Below are 21,913 nucleotides of genomic sequence, written 5' to 3' on the forward strand. Positions count from 1 at the left end.
CGTGAAGATGAGATATTGTAAGCAGACGTGCACCATTTCACATGCAAAGTAAAGTTTTCTTGGTTCTTTCGGTAAAGTCACGTAGAATGGTTTACGTGACTTTACCGAAAGAACCAAGAAGATGAATCCCTGCAGTCACGAAAGCTTTAAATCGAAATCAAAGTAAAGCTAATGACAGAACAATACGTGGGGCTAAATATTCTGCTCATGGAGCACCGTTGTCAGCCCAAACGTATACGGAAATAAAAGGCCACGCTCACATCCATTGCACTGCGGGTCATTTATGAAGTGTCAATGGGACACCTTTTGCGAACCACCTCTGACCTCAAGGCATTAAATCCAGGAAATCAATTCATATATTACACCTTGAATTGTCTTCTTGGTTCTTTCGGTAAAGTCACGTAGAATGGAAATAATAAAAAAAAGAAAAAAATTATAATAAAAAAAAAGACGTAATAAAATAATTCTCACGACGTTTCGGCCACATTGTAAGTGACTTTACCGAAAGAACCAAGAAGATGAATCCCTGCAGTCACGAAAGCTTTAAATCGAAACCTTGAATTGTCTTCTTGAGCTTCTTGTTGCTCATTGCATTCCTGCTTACATGTCAGATTATAGAATTGTACAGGAATGTAACAACCCAATTAAGGAATATGTACTGTGGCCTTTTGCGATGTGTTCAGTTTCAGAAACGCAGCGAGAGGAAGGCAGCATACTCTGCCACTCTTCTTCGCTGACGACCTTTGCTGGTGCCTTCATTAGACATACACTTGGGAACGTAGTCCACTGGAATTCCTGTAAATGAATGGTAGCTTGGGGGGGTTGGGGGGTGGGGGCAGGGGGGATGGGGGGAGGGCATTGGCTCACCGGAACAGTCATTCCCATTCCCATCATGGATTGTCCTGACTTCTCGTCGAATCCTCCTGCCATTTGGGCTTGCTGCAATGCACAGGGGCGCACATGTGAACGCACACACTCATGCGCGCGCACACGTGTACATGCCTTCGCGTGCACAGCAAATACCTGAGGCATAACGCTGAATTGTTACCACTCTATGAAGCCCATCGTCATATGTATCGTTACCAGCGATATACACTGAAATAATTCTAAATCATGAGTAAAGAAAAACATGTAATGGGTAGCATTTTGATGGTTAACAGCTCCTAGATAATTGTAGCAAGCAATACAAACAAAAAATACGTATCGTCATCTGACATAATTCTCGGCATGTGCCGCATTATTTTAACGTGAACATTTCTAGAACAGATTGCTCACAGACCGCATTTTAAAATCCTATCGTAAATTGTCTTCCGTTGCGTTCCCGGGTTGTGCCGCATGCACTCAATTCAGCTCCTTCAAGAAGCTCCAGTCGAACAAATTGGCGAGAAAAACGTCGGCGGACGTCGCGCCGAACGACACGCGGTTACGAGCCGACGGCACAGCAAGTGCCGCCGTACAGCACGACCGTGAAAAGCTACGCCACGGTAGCATCCAATTGGAAATGTATTTCTCAACTAAAAATGATCAAATTAACCTTCGATGTTGGAGGGGGGGAGGGGGGGTGGAGGGGGGCGGGGAGCAGAAATGTACCCCCAATGGTCTCACATTTCCAAAGCGGGTGGAGGCGGATGGGCCGGGGGATCCAGGGGGCCCTGCTGGTCCTCGGGGGCCGTTGTTGCCAGGCTTGCCGGGAGTCCCGGGGATACCCGAGGAGCCCTGCAGGATGGCAGCACAGCCACCGCTCAGCATGAGCACCGCGGCTCCAGCAACCGTCTCCACTCGGTCCGCGCCGCCAACTTTCCAAACGTAGTATATACGTGCACGAATATGAATAAATTACACGTAGGCTAGCGGACATGATAAGAGTGCGCTTTCGCCTCTGTAAAGTAACAGAATGAATAACGGTTGGACTTTATTTTTTAATTCCAAAATAAAATGAAGTACGTTCGACCAGGTGAAAGTGATGTGGGATGTGTCGTTTGAGAGGGACGTGAATGCGATGGCTGATGGGTGCTTCATAAAGAATGCTTTGTGTGCTGCATTTGCTTGAGGAGTAAAATGGCACGGAAATATGTATTACATAAATAAATATAAAACAATCGGTAAGACATTCCAGGGCGGTTTTTTCTGACGTGGGTATAGCAGATTTGTTCTGAGCCACCATCTAAAGCTGTACCTGAGGAATGGTACAGTTGAGAAGCAATTACCCTTGCCAAGATATTGTGCATTCAAAGGTGCGTTCTGCACAAGTGTAAAAACAATTATGAACCTTTTGAATACTTTTGTAGACAATCCATTTTTTTCTTTTACAAATCAAAAAAAATTTCTCAGTATTTTAAGCATAGGCTCCTTTTGTTCACGGTATTTCTCTCATCCCAGCATATTTTTCACAATATTATTCACAATGTGGCCTTTTTTATCTAAACAAACCTCGTGTACATATTTGTTTTAAAATCAAAATAAATCTAACCATTTCTAATGTTCCTTCCATTTCACATTTTCTCAGGTAAGCAAAAATTTACTTTCCCATGATCCAAGTTTGTGATTACATTCAAGAATAAATCAACTGTCTAATTTTTACAGCTTCAATATTACTGTCTGGCTTTTTCTCTTAATGTTTGTTGAGTTTTGTTCATAATATTAGCATAATCATGACGGAGCGATATTATGTGCATATACTTTGCATAACTCAAGAAACAACTGATCCTCACACCCTTACAATTAAAGCTATCCTGGTCTCTTGGGTTCTCACCAGGTTCAACAAAGTAAACCTTGAAACAATTCCATGAACGTGTCATGACGAGTGTTTTAAGAAAACAATCGAAAAAAGGGCCCTGATGCATTATTGCGTGCCTACTTTGTGCACATTTGTCTGGGTCTGCCAGCTTCCACCGTGGTTGTACTGCTCTCTGTGAGCCCTGTGGGACAGCGTACCGGATCTCCGTTCAGCCCATTGGATCCTTTTGGGCCAGGATCTCCTTTCGTGCCCTGCAGAAGCAGAAGAGATAAGACATCTGCCCATGACAGCGCCTTTCCATCAAAGCAGTCGGGATGTGTCAGTGCAGTAAGTCACCTGGAATGGTCGGTGAAATTTAGAATACTGCATTTAGTGTGGAAGAGTAGGCCAAATTCCCTCCAGGGGGGCTTTCCTAGTGGAGGCCGTCTGCCAGCAGTGACATTAGCAAACAATTGTCGGGCTGCACTTTTACCTTTACTGTATTCTATTATAAAATACATAAAGTTACATATAAAAAAAACACGATTCAGACTTCAGTATGGTATGACACTCAGCCCAATATAAAGTGGAAAAATGAGCAGCAGATATGGTTCAAGCGCTGCTTTATATCACGTGACATATGCGAAAATGCGGCTTTCACTCCACGCTCGAAATGCTTTCACAACAGCTGAAAGAGGGACATTTCACCCACCTACCTCCCACAGGCCACATTCTGGACACATCATTACTCACCGGGCTTCCAACAGGAAGTAGGATAATTCGGCTAATTTCGAGAGAAAAAACGTGTATTCATACATGTTGAGTAACTTATCTTTTCCCAACGTGAACTTATTTATCATAATCACCTGCCACTGCTGCCGGGTGCTGTGATCTCCTCATTGTATTTAAAGTTTCTTCCTGCCCGCAATTGGACATATTATGTTTAACACGTTTAATTTCATGACCAATATCATCCATAATACATGTTTTTTGGGTTAGAGCAATAAAATTTGGGTTACATTGCGATCTAACCCAAAAAAAGCCTGTATTATGGATAGATTCTATCATGTGTTGCTAATTATAAAATTAATGTGTTCGCTGCATGCAAAATGCATAAAATTTGAAGATATAGGGCACGCATTTATATTCCGTTTACAGGTTGGATACGGTTATTTTTTAGGATGTGCACATTTGAATTCAACCTCCCGATTTTCCAAACAAAAATAAACTTTCACTCGCATAAACGGTGCCTATTTGAATTAAAAAAAAAAGTTAGTCGGAATCCTGGTTGGTGTCACAATGCATTTCCACTGCAAGGGAGAAGTCACCATGGATAGACGACGCTAAACTATGACAGCAGCGAGTTGCGTACCTTTTTCCAGAGAACAATTTAGTGTTTCTTGTCGTTGGGTCTTGCGACTTTTTTGGATTCTCAAGTGATGACATTTTGTCAAAGCAACTGAGGACAAATATCGTGACTTTCTGAGTAAAGGACATTATTCCAATGTAGGAGCAATTCCAGGTGTGTATAAGGACCCTGTATCAGTTCACTGGGTAAAGTGTCATTTGGTGACGTTTTTGATTACTCTAGAAGGGCGGTCTCAAGACAGAGAGTGGCGTTTTAAGGTTTGTTTGGCATTTTTGCACTTTAAAGAGGTAGCAATACTGGCAAAGAAACCAAACTTACCTTGGGGCCAATGGGACCAGTCTTAATTGAGGGCTTTATTACCTGCAACAGCAAAACATAATGCACAGGTTAGATACCGAAAGACACAGGCTAAAAGCACCAATTCATTTGTTATGTATTAGCTATGCAACACCGAGGACAGACCAGGATCAAGATGATGAAGTAAAGAGACGGACCACAGCGAGTTGGAGCGTGTTTAAACACGTTGCATAATTGCCCGCGATGACGTATGGATCAGAAAGACGGGACATTGGCAAAAGGTAAAAGTGGAAACAAAAATATAATTGCACAAAGAACGAAGGAGAAGATTGCGCTTGGAATCGCAGTGACGGGAAGAGCAACGAATGGACCGGAGAGAACATATGCAAGTTAATAGGCATTATATTGAGTTACAGAAAGTAAGTGGGCTCATGCCCACTTACACCCTGCCAGATGGTGGACTGTGGTCAAGAATAACGAGAGTGGCAACCAAAGGAGAAACACGAGCACGGCAGAAAATGGTCACATGTTGGGGAAGGCCTTCGTTCAGCAGCGGATCAATAATGGCTGATTTTAAGGGAGGCATTGGTAATTATTCAGCGTTCACTCAGCGAAAGAGAATATTTGATGTGAGAGAGCAAAACAAAAACTTGAATAAATAGGACTTACAGGAGGAGGTGTGGGTTCCGGCCCTAGAAACAAAACAAAACAAACAACGAGTTAGAAATGTATTTTTTTTATATATATATATAAAAGTGTGAGATGATTTTAGTACAAGGGTTAGAGGTCTCCACAGTCTTGGCATGTATGTCTGCCGATCTCCAAACCCACCGTGCGTCTCCATGGTAACAGGTAGTGTGCCCTCGCAGACCTCAAAGACCTCAGCAAAGTGCTCGACTCAATCCCAGTCTCCGAAGCTGCTCAGCAATACGAGGTGACCCACGTGGCAGCTATCAGCCAGGTTTTCTCTCGTGGCAGGCGAGCTGTTATTCCAGCAGGTCGTTTGCTTTTACGTGTAATATTTCGCTGCGAGATCGATTTTATCCCCATCTTAGAGATCACCACGTTTCTCTGGGAGGATTAACATGTGGACACATGTGGTCAGAATTAACAGCGGCCCCTCTCTCTTTTTCTCTCAGCCCTGCCCCCTTTTACATCGCCATGCCCACTCAGCCACTAGCCCCACCCACAGTGAGCTGATTGGTTCTTTGTGACATTGACCCTGCCCACTTCTAATTGGCCACGTCTAACCCCTCTGCCAGTGCTGCCCCACTACTCAGGTGGGAGCCCTGCTCTCTGCCTGTATCATGAACATCAAGCTGGGACAAAATCGTAGTTTTAACAAAAGCTTCGCGATACCTTGTACAGATTTCGATTTAAAGCTTTCGTGACTGCAGGGATTCATCTTCTTGGTTCTTTCGGTAAAGTCACGTAGAATGGAAATAATAAAATAATAAAAATAAATTCATTCAGACGCTGTCTTTCTGACAGACCTGTTCTTCACCTGAGGACGGCGGCTTGCGTTGTGGCCGAAACGTCGTGAGAATTATTTTATTACGTAAAATGTTTATTATTTTATTATTTCCATTCTATGTGACTTTACCGAAAGAACCAAGAAGACTTTGTACAGACTTTATGAAATCACTGTGACTGTCTCAGCTAAACCAGGACCTGAGGTAGCCTTGTCCCTATCTGGAGTAGATTCTAAAGTTGTCTCAGCCACACCTGACATGTTTTACGCGTCAGTTACAAACAACCATCATACAGCAATAAGCATTAACACACATACACGAATAACTAAACAAGGTGTAATACGCAGCTAGAGGAAGAATTAGGTGGAAGCTATAAATTATGCGTGAAAAGACCCTATTTTGAAAATTGTTACAAGTAAATTGCACACATTTGTAACCCTCTACTGTGAGATGAGCTTGCATGCAAAGCAATTTCACGAATACGTGACACGGTGTTTGTGCTGAGCATGTAATAAAAGCACAGGTGAGAGCCTGGAGAAACCTGAATGAGCAGAATTCCTCTGCACTCTGGATTGCATGTAAATGTTGTCTCTGATCACCGTGTTTAAACACCACACACATAAGATTCACCAATCACCGCAAGCGTTTTAAGTGTTAAACATTTTAGCACTACTTGGGCATATTGGTAGAAGACAGAGGGAAGTGGAAACAAATGGCGAAACGTGCAGTGGACACCTACGGGATATTTGCCCATGGATGGTGATGATGAAGACTTTAATTGAGTACATATCGTACAATGGGGCATGCTAAATCTGAACTACATATCAGCCAACTATAGCTACCCACATTCCTTGAATCATAACGGCTTCATAGAGTGTGAACTTCTAAATTGAACAGAATGCACAATTGTTGAAAACCCTAGCCATCCTGCGACGCCTTGATTCAAAAACTTTAGAGCTGGCGAACGATCACAGCAAAGCAATCACAAACCGAAATCTTTCCAGCAAAGTTCAGATCACCAAAAAGCCGTGCTGATTGACGTTGACGTCGGGAGAACGCTAATCACGGGGACACGAGGCGTGAGGCTGCCTTGGAAAGCAGCCTGGACAGTAGCTCGGGTGTTTTGCTGTGCGCCGTGCAGGCACCACAACAACACGAATCTCACCCCAGACCCCTCACCCAACCCCAACACCACCCCTCCAAACGCTTGTCCGTCCGTGTCGCTCGTGCGAGACAAGTTCCATATCTCCAAGAGCCACCCGCTCTCCGAACCGCTGATTCAATGCTACTTCCCTTGAGCGCAACCCAGTCAGAAACAGCTCTTTGCACGCAACTCAGCTTTACCCACAATCTTGTAGGGCGCCTCCTGAACCTACGTAGGCAGCATATTCTGAGCTGGCAACAAAATTGTCTCGTGCCACAACGTACAAGAATACATGTAATCGTACAAGGTGCCCATCGGTTTTATGACACAACGTTTTTGTTTTACACATTCTATTCCCTGTCGCAGTATCGTCCACGTGCACATTCGTCAGCAAGGCATTTCCATGCCACTATGAAAGTGAATATTCACAGGCGGACCAGGTCGTAAACCCATAACAAACGTGCAGACAACGCTCATTGTTTAAACACATATCTGGCGTATGGAGCCAAGGGGGTCCAACTTAATTCCACGTGCAATACATTCACATAAAAGGCACCATTAACAGTCAACCATAACAGGAATCCCAGCATGCTTTTGAATATCAAGGGGACATTGCCATTCTTGCCCATAGTTTGCGCGCAGCATTCTTTCCAGGTTGTTGAATTGCCTCTTGAGCAAGGGGACGTTTTGATAGATCCGCTCTGTTGACATCAGCGTTACCACTCTTTGCTTCTTCAGCACATACCAAGTGTGCACTCACTGGTGGTACTTAGTTTGCTATTGCTCTTGTCTATATTACGATTTAACCGAGTACAACAACGCTTCTGAAGGCATCAGGACCCCTGACGTTTTAAATAGAACCATTGAATGAATGGCACTCCAAAATAATCGTATGATATTGTATATTCTTTAGAAGCTACGACAACAAAAACGATCAGCTCTACCATAGTTCAAATTAAATGCCTATAAATACTGTTCGTTGATGTGCTCATATGCTTCACTTAGGATGCAAGGCCACTCAGAGGTCCCTGCAGGCCCAGACAGAACGCCACTTGTGCCCCCACTCCCCTTATTCCACCATCCAGACGCCCATTATATGGGGAGGGCCTCTATTGCGCGAGTGAAAACGCTGTGACGATGCTGAGACTTTGCAAACGGAGCAGCATGAGGGAAGGAGCACAACGAGAGAAAACGTTCCGGTTAATTTGTCCTGCGCTTTTAGTCCCTCGAAAAGGACCCTGTTTTTTGAAAGCAACAGTTTGTGCTTCAAACTACTACAGTCATCAGTTGCACACTGAATTAAAAAAAAAATACTTTTAAGAGGAGGCCTCTAATGAGAGGTGTTTATATCAAAATCTTTATTGCAATAATACGTTCAATAAAAGACCAGCTTGACAATAACTGAATCTACCGCAAAGAAGTGCTTAGCTATTATAATTGTGCTCAATGGTGACTAGAGCATGTCTGTCATGGCCTGGATGTTAACCCCAAGCGAATGGGAAGCGTGTGGTACGCACACTGTAGAACCACGTCAAATATAAACAAAGGTCCCCCGTGTAGCCCACATCAACTATTGGGGGTAATTGCTGTAAGCGAGAACCTATGAAGGCCAGCACAACACATGAATGGGTGGTGTGGCCAGCACAACACTCGGCCACCTTTGTCTCCCCGGTGCCAATATTTGCATTAGGTACTCGTTACGCAAAGATCCCCCGTATAGCCTTAACAGACTGTAGGGGCAAGTGCTGTTAGCGAGCACCTATGAAGGCCGGAACGGTACACGAGGGGGTGGGTGGCCAGCACCACGCCCGACCGCCTTTGTCACCCTAGTGGCGATGTTTACACACCGCACCAGGTACTCATTTGAGGCTGAGTCGACCTAGGGGAAGCCCAGGACCGGTTCAGATAATCGTCACTGGTGTTTGCCGTGAGCGGGAATCGAACTCGGATGGCCAGGTCCGTAGTGCAGCGCGCTAACCACTACACTACCGCTCCTCATACACACATGTACACACACGTACACGTGTAGCACAGACGTCCATGATTGACGTGGCGCTTACCTGGGATATCTGTGGGGCAGATGGGGCAGCACTCTCCATCGGGGATCTCTGGGTTGGGGCAATCCTCCACGTCCTCGGCGCAGACGATGTCATCGCACAGGATGTTACCACTGTCACACACGCAGATGGTGCAGGCCTCCGGTTTCCAGATGTCCTTGTCGCTGTATACATTCCCTTCCTGCACACAATTCACTGTGGGCACAAAAAAAAGAGACAAAGATAAAGGTCCCCCGTATAGCCTTCAACAGACGGTTGGGGCGAGTTCAGTTAGCCAGCACCTATGAAGGCCGGCATGGCGCACGAGGGGGCAGGTGGTCAACAACACCACGCCCGGCCGCCTTTGTCTCCCTAGTGGCAATGTTTACACACTGCACCAGGTACTCATTTGAGGCTGAGTCGACCTAGGGGAGGCCCAGGACTGGTTCAGATAATCGTCAGTGGTGTTGGCCGTGAGCGGGAATCGAACTCGGGTTGCCAGGTTTGTAAACCGGCGCGCTCAACGCTACACTGCCTCTCCCGATTACTGTGGACACAGCAAACAGCACACACACACACACAGATGAAGATGATTATTTTAGCGAGGTAGGCCAGTGGCAGTGATTGAATGCATTTGCAATCACGTGTGATGACCGAAAATTGACCTTTACACTCGACTTGTTGGAGCATGCACGTGTGCCGTTATTTGTAAATGAGCAACGATTGCCGATTTTGTGAATGGTCGCACTCTAAATGTAAATCTTTAAGTTTAAATGTCAATGGAAAGCCTATTATACTTCATAAAACGTAACACATCGTTAGAGTTATTTGACAGAAAGCCACAGTACATTTTCTAATGGACAAAATACTTCGACATGGTTGAAACCCATGCTTGTAAAAATATACATCACATTGAATCTTCCAGAGACAATACGATTTGAACTACTGTACTCTGTTTTCGCTGTTTGTTGAGAATTCTTCCGAGATCCACATTGTAAGAGATCGAAATGCACACACTAAAGAAATAACTCTCTCCACATGGATCTAAATTACACTTTTAATGTAGTCAATTAACCGATACGCGCTATACAATACGTACCCATGAACGGATATGATTGCCATTCAAACTGGACGATTTTTCAATGTATGAGTTTTTCTTTACATTTAAGTAAACCAATACTGGCAAGACGCCACCTGAGAGTTCACTGTAATTGCTTCCAACTAAATTCCATATTTTGTGCACAGGTACTTAGGCAATGAGAGGTAAACTAAAGAAGGACCTAATTCATGTTTAGACACCCTGATACATTTGGCCGTCAGTCTGCGTCTCCACAGATGTGTTTGTCGGAGCTTTTCAAGATTCATTGTCAACACATCGAGCTCCCGCCAGGACCATGGTAAGACTTCACACTTCAATGTAACGAGGGCAGAGGTGAGACAGGAAACAATTTCACGAACATTTCTTTTTCCACTCAGTACATTCACAGCTTATGATGACAACAGCACTTCCTTCACATGGTTATAGAGAGTGGACGGCATTCACCAATATTGAATTAAAGGGCAGCAGATTGAAACATGATACTGGATGTATTTACGTATTCTGAAATCCATGCCCAGTGGGAATATTAGCTTCTAAAAAAGTAATGTGGCTCTTTGTAAACGTACTTATACTCATATTTCAAAGGAGAAATCACTTTCTTGACATCTCACCAAACTGTTATCTCATTCTGTCACGAAGAAACCATTTCAGTATTCATTATCCAAAATTTAAAAAACACGTGTACCATCGTCATGTGTATTATAGCGAGTAGAATAAGTTAGTTAAAATAATATATGCCTCGGGATAATAACTGATGTGGATAGAGAGGCCCACGAATTGTTTTTTTAAATAAATGTTTGCATCTTCCAGGCTTGTTTTCGAACACAGGGTGGTGCACTGCTCACTGTGATAGTTCCAAAACATATGTTCATTAGTCTCATGACATTTGCCTGATAGCCCAAATAGAATGGAATTTGGAGAGAAAAATATGATGATGATAATAATAATAATAGTGGTAATAAAATCTTACACTTGTGCAAATGAAAGTAAATGCTAAAAGTATTTATAAAAGATCACGATTAGAGGTAGGCATTCCTGTCTTATGAACAAAATGAAAGACTCGGTGAAATAAAATAAATAACAAACACCGATTCCACAATCACAAATGTATATTTAAAAAATGCCAAAAACTCTGAAGAATGTGCCTCAAAGCTAACAGGAATACGCTGTAGAAAGTAACAATGTGTGAATGTAATTGCCATTGAAAGGCAATCTCTGTTAGAATATGCCATTCTGTAAATAAGAGACCGTAGCTACCACCATAAATTGAAAGAAACCAAACTCAAAAGAAATTGTTTGCAAAACACTGGCCCTTCCCACATAATAATGAGGGCTATGTTTCACAAATAAACGTATTACAGGGCTCTAAATAGCTTTCATTACAGTACTACAACACGGACCAGCTATACAACTGATAAACAGTCTAAACCTTTATATACACAGAGAGCACATGGATGACAGTTATAATCTTCTGGAAAATACACTTTTAAATATTACTGCGCTTACCACCAAAAACACTCTAGTGATTTTAAAATGTATGGAGCATTGAAAATGATTACAGTATTTGCTCACTCCCAGATATTGTCTTATTTGTTGGCTTGATATTGTGGAGGGCTTAGCGGATTTTGAAGTAGACCAATCTCGTTAAAGATTGATAAATGTTTTCGGCAAAGCCGTGGGCATATCGGTAGCTGGCTAAACGCAAGCCAGTGGCTCCACAAACGAGCAGTTCAACGGAAGCTGATGAGTGTAAACAGGAAGACGATCGTTACGTTCTAATCGTCCCCATTTCTGAGAATGCCTCCATCGCACAGAAGCCAATTGAGGGCAACGCCCAACCAAGAGCTTCCACATTTAGCGGGGAAAGAGGCACTCGCTCGTCGCTACGTTAAAAATGGGCAGATATATCAATTTCGATTTATAGCTTTCGTGACTGCAGGGATTCATCTTCTTGGTTCTTTCGGTAAAGTCACGTAGAAGGGAAGTAATAAAATAATAAAAATATAACATAATAAAATAATTCGTCGTGAGAATTATTTTATTATGTTTTATTTTTATTATTGTATTACTTCTCTTCTACGTGATTTTACCGAAAGAACCAAGAAGACAGATATATCAACGAAAGCAAATCACCACAGCAGAATTCTCTCCAAATTGACGTCGATTTTGGATGGAACGCTTGCGAAAGCAAGTTTCTCGTCACTTAGTCGCACCGTGCAACGACCACTAGAATTGCCGTGAGGATGCTGTCCGCGAAACGTTGTTGGCGCCTGCGATGTCTTTTTCCACTTCGTTCGCGTGGCTTTTTTGGGGGGCATTGCTACAGATTACAAGCCTGAGGTCGAGCTCTGATATCCAGTTCTCGTTTTATGACCAAGTTCTACGACCGAGTGAGTCACCGAGGCTCGTGTTGGTCTGCCAGTCTTGCTGCCATAAAACCATTCCCTTTTGTTGCACTGACATGTATTGCAACATATGTTCAATATTAAAGTGCGGGGGGGGGGGGAGCTAATGATAGCCACATGTGTGTGACTATTTATACTTGTGTAAAACATCAGCGCTGGGGGGGGGGGGCAAAGGCAGCCGGGTGTGGTGCTGGCCACACAACATCCTTGTGCACGTGCCAGCCTCAATAGGTGCTCGCCAACAGCACTTTCGCCAACGGTCTGTTAAATGGCATACAGCGGAACTTTATATCTGCGTGTGTGTGTGTAAATGTGTCACATCGCACTTGTTTATGTGCCGATAACATGTGTGTCTGGCCCATAACATCCTGCTAGCAATGTGAATGAACATCCTAGACTGCCACATTTAGAAGAATTCCTGTAGGACCTTCAGCGAAAAAAAAAAAATCTCAACATGATTGTAGATTGTTCAATGGATGAAATATATAATTTAATGACAATTATAAGAATGTTTCAATCATACACCATGGCAGACACAAGGTGATGAGTTTCCTTGGGTATCTTTTCAAATGTATCTAGAACTGTATTCGCGTGCGTGTTTGTGATATCAGTAGCAGGCGGTGTGTCCTTGTGAGTGTTGAACTGCTGCCTTTGACGTACCGTGTAAATTTGTACGGTAAACAGAAGGGCAACGGAAATGCACGCTCGCAATTCATGTAAAGATCAGTGTTTTGAAGACGATAACAAAATCACATCCATTACCATTATCTGGTATTTTTGTTTGTGTGCATACATAATAAGTGAGTTTAAAATTTGCACGATCAGCAGAATACTCGGTAGTAACCGCTACGGCATGTCTCTTCAGTGGCTTATTCCTTTCCATCTGATATTTGATGGGTGCAAAGCAGCAAATGAAATGTCGCAGTGCTGATGCATGTATGCTGAATGAACAGGCACAATACCATTGCTTCTTACGGTAACTTTCAATTTGCACGATCAAGAGAATGCATGTGGCAAATTTCGCACGCGCCCATCTCTCGCTAATTTAATTACATTTTGTTATCCCTGGTAGATACGTGGGGAAAAATTATTTTATTTAGTTGCTGTGCGTTTATTACATTATTATATAACATTGAAGCAGATAGTGTCATTACATTTAATTCGTATTTTGCAGGCAAATTCAACGATTTAATTTGAATAAAGACGTAAAACTTCAATATGCCAAAATATCCTTGTGATTCTACATCCACTAAACATCTGCATACAGAGGTCACATATTTAAAGGTATAACCCAAGAAACAAACATCCCTTACCTTGCCGATACACACCTGGGCCGTGTGTCCCAGGCTGTCTGTCTGACAAGGATTTGAAACATCATGAATGCCTTTCAGCACTCCATTGACACAGTGTGATGACAGTCCCAAAAGGTACAGCAGTCACACTGCAGTGGTGATGTCACTATCGTGTTAACTGAAATCCACCTTAAAAGTAAATTGTTTCTCATTAACAAAGCTTCATACTCGTGTTAGACAGGTCGGTACCTACAATAACGAATTGTTTAATCGGGTTAGGGATTTTTTTTTCGTTTTTTTTTTTCAAATAATATTTTTTATTGCAACAACAATGCGGGCACTGCCAAACCACGTAGCGGGAGATTCCAACTACGAAGGGGGGGGGTAGCCCCCCCCCCGCTCCTGCTAAATGTAGACCTCACTGGGGTAAGGGGGATATATAGACGTGATGCCATTCCTTTAAAACGAGTGACGGCCGTACACAGCAGACGTAACGGCTGACCTATAAAACTGTGCATACGTGCAGCATTGTAAAGCGGTTGCCACCTAAGTGGCGTGGTTAAGTTGCATGAGTGCGAGAGGTGGTAACGGCTCGGGGAGAGGCCTGCAACCAGCGGTTGGATTGATCTACGGCTGATACTGACCTCTGTGGCAAAAGGTGCAACGCACGTACATTCAGCAATAACACAACCCACGGACTGTGCGTGACCGTCACTTCTGCTGTCGCGTTAGATGACAGAGTCGTGGCCCAGGTGCCTGGATACCGCTTAAGTGAAGGCTGCAGGGGACAAGCCCTCCTGTCTTAATGGAGCCGTTACAAAGCGGTGAGACAGATGGTGTTTGACCTCTTTGACCTATAGCAGACAGCACCCTACCTGAAAACAGTCACGTAGTGCGGGACGGGGGGTGGCAAACGAGTGTTTTTTACAAGATCAAAGATGAGAGAACATGTTTTGATATTTATGACAATGTATTGGATATGAGTTTGTGTATTGCTTTTTTTTAAATATCGTATATTTATTCATGTGCAGTGTAAATAAAATACAGCAATTACGCTATGTTTTAAGAAATAATAAACACGAAAATACATTACATCCTGTTTTAGAATGCGATGCAAATATAAGATGCATGCCCATCTTCGGGGTTTGTTAGCCGGACTCAGCAGCAACGTCCCCTTGGGAAGCAAGATTGTGAGTTCTTGAGTCGTGACATCACGACAGGTTTCATCGCACTAACGAGACCGCTTTCCCGCAGAGGAACACGTAGGATCAATTCACATGAGCGGATAGCAATTTGAATGTTTTGCAAGTTAAATGTGAAACAAGCACACACTGAACAGAGACGGCAAAAGAAAGGTGCATTGATGGGAAATGCCACCATAACAGACGCCGCTCCCTACACGCACGGTTGGTTACGTATGGTGCGAAAGAAGTTCAACATATTTATTGCACTGGGCGCACGAGGCGAGACCTGCATCGACCGTGCTCACATTTGTGTTTTGCTCAAGCTTAGGTTGGACTTCAAATATGCAACACACTGCCGAATCAATAATGGGTGTTGTTTGACCATACTTCACCATGCTGGTCAGTGCAGGGTAAGTACAGTTAATTAAATGTGATGAAATTAGTGTCAATAGACTTTTTACTTTTATTGCATGAATGTAAAAGTGATTGTTTTTTAATCTGCAGTGGCAATAGAGTCTCGCCATTGGTACTGATTTCACCAGATAAAAATGCTCGCTTAATTTCCAGTTTGCAGCACTTTTGCTCATGGTTAAAATTTGTAAGTTCTAGGCATTGCTGTTGTTCAGTTTAATCAAGCGTTCCTTGATTAAATGCACACACAGCTTGGCAATCATCGACCACGCGGTGAGAAACTACGAATGCCCTCGAGTGCTCGTAGCCAGGAGCCAAACGATTACTGGTGCAGAGTGAAAGCCGAATGTTAGACCATCATGATGAAGCCACCACACTGGTGTAAAAATTATAAAGTTTTTTTTTAATACTCATGCTTGAAAAGCAATGCAAAATAAATAGAACACAACATAGTGCAAAACAAAAATTAGCGAATGGTATAATTCACTATTTACATTATTAGCAATGCCTGGCGACAACAGAAAATAACATATTTAGGTTGATATTTTTAGGCCATGGCTTTTCAAGAAGCACCGTGACCCTTCTTGACGAGCTGATGCAAGTCACCGAGAAGGGTCATTGCGTAAAACATCAGCCTTAACACAAATATTCCTCTTATCGGGCAGTGTTAATGGCAAATTAGGTGGGTTGATTTGTCTTAATTTTTTTCCCAGGCAAGATTCACGGTGTAGTTTTGTTATTGTTTTGCTATAACCTGTGCTTGTGCACAAATCACAATGCTTTAACTGTTTATTGAATTTTCAAGCTTGCATACTTCACGGTTTTTTCCCTTCTATTCCGTGCCATTACCACGTTGATGACACTTTTCAGCAGCCAGAGATCTTTTTCAAGTATACGAGGGCATTTTTTGTGTGCAACGGGTCTGTTTTTGGTTCAACAACTGTGGCTGGGCTACGCGAGCGTCATCAATCTTTGCCTGCCATGTTCTTACCGGAGTCAGTTCCTTGCTGAAGGCTTTTCCACATGGCACGTCTGTCCACATCAAAGCGTCTTGGACAATCGTAACTCTTAACCCCCCCCCCTCCTTCCACCTCCCCCCCCCCCGGCTCACACAAAGACAAAGATCCCCTGTATACCCTGCACAGACTGTTGGGGCAAGTGCTGTTAGCGAGCAACACCTATGAAGGCCGGCATGGCACACGAGGGAGTGGGTGGCCAGCACCACGCCCGGCCGCCTTTATCTCCCTAGTGGCGATGTTTACACACCATGTTTACACACTGAGTCGACCTAGGGGAGGCCCATGGCCGGTTCAGATAGTCGTTATTGGTGTTGGTCGTGAGCGGGAATCGAACTTGAGTTGCCGGGTTCGTAGCGCAGCGCATTGACCGCTACACTACCACTCACACAACAACAACTACAACAACCGCCATTCGCAACTAAGTGGCGGTGACGTTACTACGGTGCCTGTGCCAGGCTGAGTGCACGTTAAGGCCACGTGAAGTGTCGAAAGCCCGCTGGCAGGAGGTCAAGGGACAGACCCAGGTGCCATGGGTTGACTGACTGAGATGACTGGCCGATGCACCACCTGTGCCCCCTACTATGCGTACACACACACGCGCACGTACGCGTCCAGTGAACGGAGGGGTGGGGGTTTACAGCTGCACAGCAGATTTGGATGAAACGTTTAAAAGCCACAATTACAGATACACTTGCCTGTGTTTTGCTCTGTTGTTTCACGTAATTTGCTCTCTTTAAACATTTCCAGACATTCTCTCAGGAACATTTATATATTTTTTGTTTTGGGCGCAGTCCCCTTTCGCTGGCATGGTCAGACAACGAATGGAACTGCAGCTTGCGTGTGCGTAGCGGAAACGTTCAGAGTGTTGGCTGTGATGCACTTGTGTGTGCAGCTGTGATTTAGTGATTTGCGCACTACGCCATGAGGTCAAGAACCCAAATTTGCCAAACGTCTGCATGAACTTGAATACACTCTTTGAACATAAAAGCCCATAGGGATGCAGCCTTTAAAATATATACATTTATAAAATATGTATTACTAAACTAATTATAAAAAATATATTGCGTATAAAGGAAGTGACATTAATTAAAAGACACCACCAATAACCGGACTACAATGACCGCTAGTGTTTGTTTGTAACCAATTTCGCATTACGTGCGTACAACAACACACCACGCCTTTCTGAAAAATTATCGTCACTAAAGATTGTAAATATTTGTGTGAACTCCGAAAGGTGCGTAACTACTCACTGGCAACAGCCAATTAATTCAGGATAGCAGAGATCGTGGGACAGAAGCGTGGTCAGCGCTGGGGCTGTGTTCTGCAGTACCATCACTATGGACCTCTCCAGAGACATGTACAGCATCACACGCGCGGCGAAGGCATCGTGCGATGCACTGCACACGGCCATTGTAGCCAAATCAAAAGGCGTGGGAGTGTAATTGCTTTTTTTTTACTCCAGTGCGAAAAATAATTGAGATAGTCCTATCAACCATTTACGCATATTCAGGCGCGATGTTAAAAAGGTCAATGTGTTTTGTGTGATACTTTATTAAATCATATGGGGCTTGTGTGACTATAGAGATAATATATGTAACCATCCTGCGTTAAAATTCAAGGCGAATGTACTTAGTAAGCATGTTATAAAGAGGAGACTATACGTGCATGTGGCCCAGTTATCTGTCTGTGTTGGCGATGAGAGGGTTGAGTTGAGGCACACCACGCTAAGAACCCAGGTATCTGTGTTCGATCATCAGCCACGGCTAACGTGCGCGTTGAGTGATATCCTAACCACTCCTGTGCCTCCTCCATCATCTTCACAATGTCCACTGACCACAGTGGTGAAGCATGATAATTTAAAAAAACCCATAAAATACCAAAATTAACACAGCATGCATAATGCTTACATCCAGTATTTGGTTTATAAAGGGTTGAATTTTTTAATTTACGATTGTTTCTATATATATAATTTACGTAACTGTAAACTGCACCTGTGCATACACAGTTGCGTAAATATGCAGTGAGGTCATTTTGGAAGGTGACCACACTCGAGTGTGTAATTTGTAACTGTGCAATGGCAGCATGAGTACTCGGGAACGAAGGAGCTGCTCAGAGGAGTTGGCATCTGTGGCTCGGGTCCATACCGAGCACGAGACTCGCGTTACCGTGTGCAACATAAACCCTGAACAGACGCCACTCAGAGCAGTGGCAGCCTGACCACCCTCCACGAAGGGCATGGTCAAACAAATTCTGAGTTTCATGCTCCACGGCATCTTATTACATTTACGCTTCCCAAGTACCCATTTAGTTTTCACAATGAGTTGAATAAAATATTTTTTCATAAATGGTTTTCCTTCGATGGCAATTTCCACCCTTTCACGTTCCAAACGAATTCGATCATATGTTCATTACGTACACTTATTCCCCGTATGGCCGATGTTGCTGTGGAGCAATAACTGTAATTTTACATTGAGATGGTGGAGCCAGATAATTGCCAGGAGTGGCGGAGTTCATTACTGACCCAGATTCAAGAAATCTCTCCAGCGCTCTCCCCGCACATGGAGAAAGTTGTGTAATGTTAATTACTGAGGTGCGTACAAACCCCAACTGCGACTACGTTAAGTGACCTCTGATAATTCGCATGATACTTAACGGTCAGGAAATGCTTATAAAGTCATTTGTTCTCTATAAACAGCACTCCCCCCCCCCCCCCCCCTTAAAACTCTATACACTCATAATCTGTAACAGAATCAGATTTCAGGGGCAAACCAATTAAAGTGACGATGGGAGGCTTGTTATACATTCGTTAGTGAATGATGCGTGCCAAAAAAAAATGCAACAAAAAATCTAAGGGACCGCGTTGGGCAGCAGGTTTGCAACCTTTAAAAGCAAAACTAAATAAAAAAAAACAATCACAAATAATCGTAAGAAATAATAGTAGTCATAATAAATGTATTATGTATGCATGGCAGCATGAGGCACACCGTTGGGCTACACACAGCAGGATGAGCCGGTATAGTTTACAGAAAAATATATAAATATAAGAAGCGTAACAAGAAGCCCATACAAACCCACAAAACTGACTCCACGATGATTGCCACTAATGGCACCATTAAGGGTTTAGATTTTGAAAGGAAAGACCGTTCTTCACTACAAGCAAGCCGAGTCACGGCACAAAGGCATGCTACGTAATACTCTGTAATCAACGATCGAGAGAGGCACGAAAGTGGATTTAAAACATGTTGGAGGAAGTAAACAAGGCTCCAGAACTTAGAACGCGCCCCGGGAAACATCCTGGGTATAGCCTTACCAGGGCCTCCCTTGGGAATGAGACTCCTGCCTTTAATTCATTCTTGCCTCGGTTATGAATTAAATACACTTTCATACCTGTAACGTGCAGACCTGGAATAATGCAAAACATAAACACGTTCACCAACATAGCAGATACCACTTTCAATGGAAGTATGTTGAGCATTAACGTAGGTGGCTTTGCCGAGGTATACATACAAACAACAACTGCATTGTGGCTCATGTATGAGATGTTCGACTGGTGTAAGTGCTGTTGGTAAGCACCCGATACATCCAGCAAAATGTCTCTCAAGAGGGAGGTGAGGCCACGAGCTCACAAACAACATCCGTCCCTCCACAAGTGAAGCTGAGACGGATACTGGTTCATCATTTTAATCTGGGCCAACTTACGGGGAGACCTACCTAGGTCAGGTCACAGATACCAGCTGCCACTGCTGTGCATAGTCAGGTGCCGATATGATGAATACACATACACATTCGTGTGCTGCAATAGATGCGTGCAGTTGTCACATTCACGCGGTGAATATTCATTGATGGTTTAAAGCTGCTCGGTTACAGCACTACAAGGTTATAAGTGACATTCGGGCAAACTAAAGCATTGGCGATAGTACACACAGCGTGAAGCAGGAACCTACTTTGTCGGTGGAACGGACATTATGCTCTCGTCAAAATAATCAACAATCCAGCAAATTATGGGCAGTACAACTGTCATTGTTATTGATCCATCCAACTACATGGGGCCACATTGCAACGTTCCATATTGTCCTCTACGTGTGCAACCGTGTCTCTATTTTCTTTGGGTCAAGACAATCTGGCCAGAACGGCTATTTAAGATAGAGTCTCTTGAAAATAACTTCCGTGAGCAAATACACGATGGTTTTCACTTAAATGGGGTCTATCTAAATCCTTGACTTTAAGATTAAATTCCTTCCCGTGTGGCGATTGACAGAGGAGGGACCCCCCTCCCTCCCCCCGTAGTGCGGGCAGTATAAACCCAACACTTGATGGCCAACCCTGCTAGCGTCACGCATGTAACTTCTTTCCTTTGTGGCAGAAGAATCCCCCTGCATGGACCAAACGCAGCAGCTCTTCCTGTCACTGCTGCGTGAGTTAATTGTACTGTTTAAATGTGGCAGTTTGGGCATTTGTGTGGCCTGCTCACTAAAGGCAAATAATTGTTTACATGGGGTTTCTCCCATTTACTTTAGTTATTGTTTTGCTAATTTCATCAGTTTATGTATGTTATTTACTATGTTGATGCTAATTTTGGGAGATATGACAAATTTTATGGGGTTTTTTAATGTCATCCTAAGTGCTGAGAAACAGTGATAAAATCTTATATTATTCAGATAAACACCACACCCCCGTGGATTTACTTACAGAAACCGCTTACCTTTCACACCCAAGTTCAAGATGCTGGTCCCGATGCGTAAAGAATGTGATTTTGTTGATACATGGTGATGGAGATGATGATAAATTCCATTATGCTACTGCTGTAGCAGCTGATGATGGGTGATCCCCCAACTCACAATTCACCAAAGGCAATGATGGTGGTAAAGACTCTGCAGGCAGCCCACGTGCATGACAGCCATGTCTACATTTGGTGGTCAAATCGAGGCATTACAGCCAAAGGCTGCCTGTAGCATTTTTAAATAACGAAACATTTGTGACCATAATATGCAGCCCTAGATGAAGGATTCGCCACGTGTTGTATCGGTCATGGGGGTCGTTAGACCATACTTTACCACGAAGGTCAGTCCAGGTTGGTGAAGTGTAGGTTTGGTAGAAACCGGTTCAGATATAACTCACCGCTGACTTCAGCTGTGAGTAGGAATCGAACTGAGGTCACCAGATTAGTATTGCAGTGATGCCCACCTCCTCTCTCCATGTCTGCGCTACCCCGTGACTTGTGTCCGTTAGCTATACTGCTATGTGGGGGTATCATTGGCTTCCAATATGGGTGTATGTGGGTGCATGTGTCTTTGTGCATGTGTATGTAAACGTATGTGTGTGTGTGTGGAATTGTGTGCGGGTATGCAACGTGCCATGAACCTGGCCACGAAGGTTGAATAACCAACACACATCAGTGGCGGGTGGTATCAGAACTTGTTGCGGATATCTCTTAGGTTGACTGAGACTTTAATGGGTGTCTGGTATGGT

General features: G+C 43.6%; 1 protein-coding gene across 1 annotated transcript in view; it reads right to left on the reverse strand.

Annotated features, from left to right (window-relative positions):
• The window catches only part of LOC144729190 (uncharacterized), a 76,773-nt gene that overhangs the window by 48,150 nt on the left and 6,710 nt on the right, over positions 1-21,913 (reverse strand). The window contains exons 2-7 of the mRNA XM_078609229.1: positions 9,059-9,250; positions 5,052-5,074; positions 4,404-4,445; positions 2,935-2,988; positions 1,606-1,716; positions 868-939 (exon numbers count right to left, since the gene is read on the reverse strand). Coding sequence (XP_078465355.1) covers positions 868-939; positions 1,606-1,716; positions 2,935-2,988; positions 4,404-4,445; positions 5,052-5,074; positions 9,059-9,250 — 494 coding nt within the window. The remainder of the gene's footprint in view (positions 1-867; positions 940-1,605; positions 1,717-2,934; positions 2,989-4,403; positions 4,446-5,051; positions 5,075-9,058; positions 9,251-21,913) is intronic.

This window comes from Lampetra planeri, chromosome 31 (genome assembly GCF_965212315.1).
Source record: "Lampetra planeri chromosome 31, kcLamPlan1.2.h2, whole genome shotgun sequence".
Classification (NCBI taxonomy): domain Eukaryota; kingdom Metazoa; phylum Chordata; class Hyperoartia; order Petromyzontiformes; family Petromyzontidae; genus Lampetra; species Lampetra planeri.